Raw genomic sequence first — 8,704 nt, 5'->3', positions numbered from 1 at the left:
CACTTTCCTTCTTACCATCGCTTTTTTCTTCCTTCCTTCCTTCCTTCCTTCCTCCTCTCCAGAAGACTATTCAGATTAGTTAGAAATGGTGTGAGAAAAAGGCACTATGTGTCGACAGGTGCCGCCAAAACACTGCGTACTCCAGCGACACCGCTCAGAAAACCACACCATATGGCTTTAATACGATTTTCTAATTTCAGCAATTTTATGAGTAAGGTTTACATTGTAAACATACCATGCTATATCAAAATGTACACGTTATTTAGTTCCTGCTCGTGTCACAGATTCAGCACACAAGACACCCAGGAGCTTCTCTTTTATTCAGAGTGCGCTCACCTTGTAATAAACTTCCTCTATTCTTTATTGGAATGATCCAGATGTTTGACTTTAAACCTCTCCCAACCAGAAATGCCTCTGTGCTTGTGTGTTTGTTAAAGCTAATGGTAAATTTTGAATTGACGGTAAATTTTTGTGAGGGTGTTTGCTGCTGGAGGAGGTCCAACTTGATCCTCATTGAATCCTGCAGATGTGCAGCTCCACGCGCGCACGCGCGCACACACACGCTCACTCACACGCACACATGCGCTCGCGCGGTGGCAAGGTGCATCCCTCCTAATGCAAATTCGACGCATTTTAATTGCCCGATTTAAGGCGTCTGAGAGATCTATTTCAGAGAAGACTCACCGCTCTATATCTGCGTTGATACTGAGCAGGAATCTGGCTTTGAGTGGATTTGTGCAGCGTTCACTGAAACGATGCTGTCAGACTCAGAGCAGGCGAGTGGATGACATGGACGGCTGAAAATGTGTGGATAAGTGACATCCTCTATCCGGTGATGTCAAGAAGGAGTGAAGAAACTTTGAGCTAGATGATAAATGCATGTTCCCATTCATTGTGCGGACTGAAAAACAGCCAGAACGACTTCTGAGAATTATTTCTGCACCAAGTTGTGATTAATCGCCTGGTCGCGATGAGCGATACTGTGTCACCATGAAGCTTCTGCGGTTCATTATTTTGTGCGGATTTCTGAACACTCAAATCAATGGTGAGTTCTTGCATTGCTTTATTAAATAAGCACTATCCGTAGTTTGTTTCAAGTTGCACGAGACAGTGCTACAGTCTCAATGCGCAGTCGGGTTCCTATAGGGACTGAGTAAGGTCTTCAGGTTGACTTCCACGTCCATAACATAACATATTTCACTCTCATGTAACATTCAATTCAGTTCCAGCATATTTCATTCAATTATATCAAATTCTAGCCCAAATAATGTAACTATCAAGCTATAGCTTATATCTGAACTGTATCCACAACACAACCAGCGTGTATCCTGTTTTTGTTGATATTACACTCGACGCTACAAGTTTTCTTCCTCTTCTTTTTCTTTTTTTTTTTTTTTTACACGTTTTAAACATAAAATCCGTATTAATTAGCTTTCACTATGCTTCTTTTCGCCATTAAATCGATACACAGCACACTGAGGTCGAAAATGTCGAGTCGAAGTATGGAAACTATATCTTCGCATTCTTTATATAGATATTACAGCTCGAATTTAGCCACTGCTATCGATTTCAACACTTTCTTCTAAAGGTTACTGGGTGAGTATTATAGCCTGTATTGACTCCAGGCTAGACTTCCAGACAGGGCTGAAACGGTATAAAATTCACTGTACGTTAAGTGTACAACCCAATATCACAGTATGAGAACTGAGAACTGTAGTATTCCCTGTCACTGGGGTGGTACTGTCAAGGCTACATCTTCTGTACCTTTAGAATGTTTGTTGTACCTGGGTGCATGTGGTGCTCCCCTTTAATTAGCTTTAAGGTCGAATTACATCACTTAAATTATTTTTAAAGGTATTAAGATACCTAATAAAAGTACTAAAGATGCACCCTTGATGGAAAAGTACAGTTTGGAATCTGTATTTCTGAGTGTATGTTTAGTATCACTGGCATTAAATGTGATAGCGTAGCATCAGTGAATGTATTCGTTATTATTTGGTTAGAAAAGGTTTTATAATATGTGTTAAAAGGGTTATTCATAGTTTTTGGTTTATTAAAATAATGAAGACTTACATCTTTTCTTTAGGGTGGTACAACGGGTAGTCTCGCCACCTTACAGCTCCAGGGTTCCTGGTTTGATCCGGATCTTGGATTACTGTATGTGTGTTTTGAGTTTTGCATGTTGTCCATGTGGGTTTCCTCTAGGTCCAGTTTCCTCCCACCTCTCAAAAACATGCCAGTAGGTGGATTGGCTAGTCTATGTAGAGTGCCCCTAGATGTGAATGTGTGTGCATGGTGCCTTGCGATGGGATGGTATCCAACTCATGGTGTATTTGTGCCTCCTGCCCAGTATACCCATTAGAGGCTCGACATCCACCATGATCCAGACCAGGATAAAACGGTTACTCAAGATGAATGAATGAATGAATGAATGCATGAATTAATTTTACGACTGAATTATAGTACATATTATTTATTACCTTATTGTAGTATCCTGCCACACCCCTGCCTGCAAATGTTCAATTCGCTGAATAACTGTAAATCAAAACTGTCGACATTTTAAAACAATACCAATATCATAGCACTGAATATTACCCCATATAAAATACTGAACCAATACTAACTTCCTCTTAAGAATACCTGAATGCTTCTGATGTCAAGTTATCCAAAAAGTATCATGTCTGACAGGATTTAAGACAAGCTTTGACCTGAGTTCAGTGCAAGAACTGCTCTGTCAGTCAGAGCCATGTGTGTTGACAGCATATCATTTGTCAGTGGATTAAATGGAAAAATGCAGTTTCATAATACCGTTTCAGTTCAGGATTGGTGCATTCCTACAGTTTCAGAAAAAAACGGGTACTAAATTTTGTCGCTGGGGTGGTCCCCTCAAAGGTACACCTTTTGTATCTTTAGTATGTACCTTTCACCTAGAAGGGTAAACTTACAAGGTATAAATTATGATCCAGGATACCTTAGATTTTTTTTTTAATGCACACTGTACCCAAATTCGCATCTGAAAGATACATATTGAATTTTCTCCCATGTAATTGCAGTGCCTTTTGCTCACCTTGGCTACATCACTTTGCCGAAAATATAATGTTAATATTTGCCATGTTTTATCTCCCCCTCCTTCTACCCCAGTGAAAATAGTGAGCTTGTTTCACTCAGAAATAACCAACGTCACATTACGGAATAAAATTATGATTTCACTTTTGTGTTGTGTTTAAAATAATAAATAGTCAAACACTATATATGTTTATTCTATATATTATTATAAATATACACTGTGAACGTTGGTGAATATTTCACCAATAGATATAGGCATTTGTGAACTTCATCTGCTACAGTTAAATTGCCAGTAACAGTTAATATTTATGCCAAGGTATATTCCTTGCACCTCTATGTTTAGGAAAGTTCAGAAGGACCGTTTCTCTTCATTGTCTTCTTAACACGTTATTTGTGTAGTCTTGGTGTGATATGGTGTGCTTGCTCTCTGTTTTTAAAGTTGGTTTTATTTTCCGATAACTAGCAAAATGGAAATAGGTGGCAGTGCTACAACTCACTTGGAATGATTTGTGGTCAGACCTAATCCTCGGGCATGAGATAGCCTTTGCTATCTTTTTGATTCTACTAACCTGTTTAGAACCTCATTAAAAGATGCCCAAGGTGCTTTCCTGATTGAGTCTTTTATATAACCCTGTTTGCCCATTTATTACCACCTTTTCTACATTATCTCATACCATATCATGATCTCCATACAGGCTGCATATACGGGATTGGGGTTGATTTGGGATAGCAATAGAGACGGTTGTTAGTAGTATAGATTGTCAGCTGTTAGGAATGTACAGTGTCTGGCTGCACGAATTCTTTGAAATTCCTGAGCCTTCACTATCATCAGTCTTGTCCTTAATGGGAAATGAGATGTAGGCTGTAGAGGGAATGAAGCATTGGAAACTGCTACCGCAGTCCACCAAATCCCATTCTCCATGGCTTAATGGCCGACGGTAGAGTAACACTGAGTAAATAATCGGTATTGCTTTCATCTTTCTGTGCTGTAAGCTGCAGCCCCGGTGTCCAAATTGCATTCCGGCCTCACAGTGGATTTATTGAATTGACATCAGGAACATGGCACAACTGTGCCCTAAACCACTCAGCAAGTGAACTTGTTATAACCAGCACCTGCTGTTTCTGAATTTTCTAAAGAACATCAGTGCCAGGACACCGGCTGAGCTTCGGCTTATGTTTGGACTTCCGAAGAAGAAATTTGTTCTTATAGCAAAAACATGGCATGTATAGGAAGCCTGTCAAATCTGACAAGGTGTTGAAGAATCACGCATTCCATCATCCTTCCCATCTGCCTCGCCATTTGCTTATGGATTTCGCATGGTAATGTCGATTTGAAAAGACATACTCATACATCTAGCATGCGCACAATGGCAGATACAGTGGGTGTGAGTTACTGCATATGCTCTAAAGCTTCAATCCCTGACTGTCAATCTTGTCATCTGCCAGCATGACAGACCCACACACATGGTGCACATGCCTTCATTTCTCACTTTTCCTTTCCCTTTTCCTGAGGGAATGATCTAAATCTAGGGTATGCTTATAAACGAGTGAAAGACCACCAGCTTGCCAGTAAAATCAGTGTTGTTCTGTTTTTGTGGATGAAAGCTTATGAAATCTGGGCACTCATATGTACAGGAGCACTGAAGGGATTAATGAACCAACAGCAGTCTGAGCGAGCAGTTGATCATGTTTATGCAAGAAGCTCTGCGACTGAGTGAGCCGAGTCATCTAACTTGGTCTTTATGTTGGGAATTGCTTTGGTCAGACAGGCCAGCAGACAGTCAGTTAAGCAGACAGTCTAGAGAATGAGGTCTTGAAATTGAACTAGTGATGGAATTTCATATATTGAGGCTGTGCTGTTAAATCTTTAATGCAGTCTACTGCCACGGCATGTCAGGAGCGGGACGATGGTTTTAGCTGTTGCTATGAAATCTGTTCTCATTAGTGTGCTCATTTGCATACTGTAGGCGAGAGCTTTGACCCTGCATCTCTTATTTCAGTCATTCGGTGGCTTCGAATCTAACAAACTATCAATTTCATGTATAGCAAAATTTAATATAAATATTGTTCGAGGCTGATAGTGAACCTGAAGAATCGGCCAAAGCAGCGAAATAGGGACACTATTAATGAAAATCACACATACTAATCCAACAAGCACACATTCATTTATATGTAAATATAAATGATATCTTTAAGAAAACACAAACCTACACACAAGTGTGTATATGATTGTATGCACACTCCTAGTGTTTCCCGCCAGGGAGACAGCAGCGCATTTGAGTCAGTCTCCTAATAAAATATCTGATTGAACTCTTTCGCGCCTGTGGGAATATCATAAATGTAACATGCACCTTGCACTGTCAGTCTGTCTAACTTAGATGATCTGGTCAGTTTTTCTGTTCGTGATAGACGCCTGGCCCGACTCCTGAGAACATACCATATACTGTATATAAGCATATAGATTCTATATAAGCATAACTATTTCTAAGCATTATCATGGATTTATTCATTTATGTAGTATAATAGTAGCTCATAAAAACAGTCAAACGAGTATTTCATTGTAGTCTTAAAAAAAAGCCACCCTGAATGACTTCCATATTATCATGTAATGAAGGTGGATGCAAGTACAGATTTGAATTTAATGGAAACAAACAAACCATACAAACGCTGTAGACTAGACACGCAAAACATGTATTTCATAGAGAAATACAAGGACTACAAGAACACAAGAAACCAATAACGGCAACGTAAGACTGAAGCTAGGCAAAGTGTGTAGTGCAAGACTTGACTTAAATTCCAGTGCTCCTTAAACCAAAACGTGTATCAGGTGCGAACAGTCATGTGGCGTGACCTGGTGAGGTGCAGTGGCTGATGGGAATGGTAGTCTTGCTCCAAAGTCGGCACAACCATGACACATATCTATATTTATAACTAAATATATGAAATATTCAGTGGCATCCAAAATGTATTTTCTAATTAAATTCATTGGTTAAAATATTTTCTTTGACATTTTGGTCTACTTTCACTTAATGGTTAATATTTACCTACATTATCCACAATGAATACCTTCTAATGGTTGCACGAGTGGGATTTAGCCCTTGCTTCATATCTAAAGAGAGCGATGCAGCAGCGTTTTAGTCCTTTCGTCTGTCTGGCTCTCTCACCTCTTCATCTGTACACTCTGCTCAAACAGATCAGTTCCAAAAGCTTCAACGTTCATGCTAATACCACCATCGACACCATCATGCTTGTCATCTTGTAGATCAATAACTGTTTTCATTTAGATTGTGTAGAATGTATCTCCTACTAAATGCCATTTGTAAGTGTGCTAGCAATGTCTTACTGTGATGTCAGCACGCCAAAACCACTAATTTCTCACGGGAGTCACAAAAATACAGGACCAACCAACCAATTACCACCCGAATTGCTACGCACATCATAAATATTTCAATATAAACACATTTAACATGGTTCAGGGTGAAATATTCCTGTAATCTTATTTTAATTAACTCTCATATTTTCTTCATTGGATGTACTGATCCATTTTTTTTCTATTTTAGAGCAATGCTCTTGTATATTATATACAGTATTTTGTATCATTCCTATGAAATGCCCAATATCCAATATCTCATACGTTGATCTCAGTCATTAGCATATAAACGATATTTGGAAACACAGATATGCTCTGAACATGCCTGAGGATCCTGATGTCTGGGATGAAAATCACCTTTTTGTTTCATATTTACAAAGACATCGTTTCAAATCATTTTTATTTTACCTTGCTACTCTCATGCAACCATGATCAAAATGAGCGGAATCTCTGTCATATAAATATGATTTTTATAAGTGAATGTTCAACACCATTCCAATATGAATTTTAGTGATGTTCCAGGGTTGTTTTTTTATTTTTTTTTATTCGATTTTACACTACAAAGGCAAACGCATAACGTGACAACATTGATATCACTGATATGGCACCCCTCAGGGGATGGGGAGGAAAAAATAAAGGGGAAATGGGATGTCACATATGATGATTCACAGATTGTATAGTATTGGTAATAGTCCAGAAATAAATTCAACTACCTGCATCCAAATCGTTGCCAATACTGGGAAGACACAGGAGGAGTGGAGAAAAATAGCTACTGAATCAAGATGGCATGTTGTTGAACAGATTATGGGGATAAATATGGATTTCATCTTCTAAATAATCCCAACATTCCTTGTTTTGTTATTGCCAGGATCTCGTATCCGTCAGGAGGACTACCCCCCGCGGATTGTGGAGCACCCATCAGACCTGATCGTGTCGAAGGGTGAGCCGGCCACGTTGAACTGTAAGGCCGAGGGCCGTCCAGCACCCACTGTCGAGTGGTATAAAGATGGTGAGCGTGTGGAGACAGACAGGGACAACCCACGTTCGCACCGTATGCTCCTTCCCAGTGGCTCACTCTTCTTCCTGCGCATCGTGCACGGTCGCCGCAGCAAACCTGACGACGGCAGCTACGTGTGTGTGGCCAGAAACTACATGGGAGAGGCGGTCAGCCACAACGCTTCACTGGAAGTGGCATGTGAGTAATTTCTGAGTTTGACAGCTTTCTATTTTCAGTTATTAAAAGGCACGTTGATGAAAAATGGGTTTAGTTCGTGTTTGGATGCACTGTTACTAGTGTTGGTATCTGGTATTGATATAATACTGAACTTAATTACTGAATTTACTTCTACTTATAAAAAATGCTCTGATACCAACATAAAATTCCATGAGTTACTATGTGACCTAAGCTTAGTGTACTGTATGTTGACGCTCTAATGAACAGACGACACAAAATGACAGCGATCTGGTCATGTTTCACGATTAACAATGGCAAACACAGCAAAGCAAAACAGCCTACAGACTGTGCTCTGTAGAAATATAAATAGAGGAGCTTCTACAGCATCTTCCAACACTACAAATAACCTGAAACATAAAACTTATCACACATACATACATCTCAACACGAGGAGTTCATTGCCAGCAAATAGCAGCAAGTAACGCTGAAGCAAATAATAGCTAGGAGAGAACACATAACAGCAGAAAATAACAGCACTTATGTTGTTCTTGACAGCCAGGATTTCTGATGCAGTGAAAACATCAAAATGTACTTTACTTACATGTATACAGAAGCACTTTTCCGAAAGTGAAACAAAACTCTCTCTTCTGTAATATAACTAATATAGCTAGCGAACACACTGTATTTCAAATCAACTACTCTTATGAAGATTGAGTGTATAAACATGCGTGTGCTGTTCAAAACACAGCCAAAACATAAAAAGAGTAAATAAATTGTTCTGTGACATCCCTGATTGATGATGTATGTTACTCATCTCGGTACCAAAAAACACGTAGTTGGTCTGAAAAAATTGTACTTTTGTGTATAAGGCCTACTTCTGCTGTATAAAGACTGTATTCAGGTGTATAAAGAGTACTCAAGGACTATATATATATATTTATATCCACTATTCTTGGCACCCTTGGTAAGTATGAGCAAAGAAGGCTGTGAAAAATTGTCTTTATTGTTGAACCTTTTCAATTCAATTCAATTCAGTTTTATTTGTATAGCGCTTTTAACAATGGGCATTGTCCCAATGCAGCTTTACAGAAACA

The 8,704-nt window shown here is 39.2% G+C and overlaps 1 protein-coding gene across 1 annotated transcript; it reads left to right on the top strand.

Annotated features, from left to right (window-relative positions):
- The first annotated feature begins 518 nt into the window (after positions 1-518).
- Positions 519-7,903, top strand: LOC128619983 (roundabout homolog 2-like). Its single transcript, XM_053644545.1, has 2 exons — positions 519-1,045; positions 7,305-7,903. Exons 1-2 carry the CDS (start codon positions 991-993, stop codon positions 7,637-7,639), a joined length of 390 nt encoding a protein of 129 aa, XP_053500520.1. The 5' UTR covers positions 519-990; the 3' UTR covers positions 7,640-7,903.
- Positions 7,904-8,704: the final 801 nt, after the last annotated feature.

The sequence above is a fragment of the Ictalurus furcatus genome, chromosome 16, assembly GCF_023375685.1.
Source record: "Ictalurus furcatus strain D&B chromosome 16, Billie_1.0, whole genome shotgun sequence".
Taxonomy (NCBI): domain Eukaryota; kingdom Metazoa; phylum Chordata; class Actinopteri; order Siluriformes; family Ictaluridae; genus Ictalurus; species Ictalurus furcatus.
This window is presented reverse-complemented; position numbering and strand designations above follow the sequence as displayed.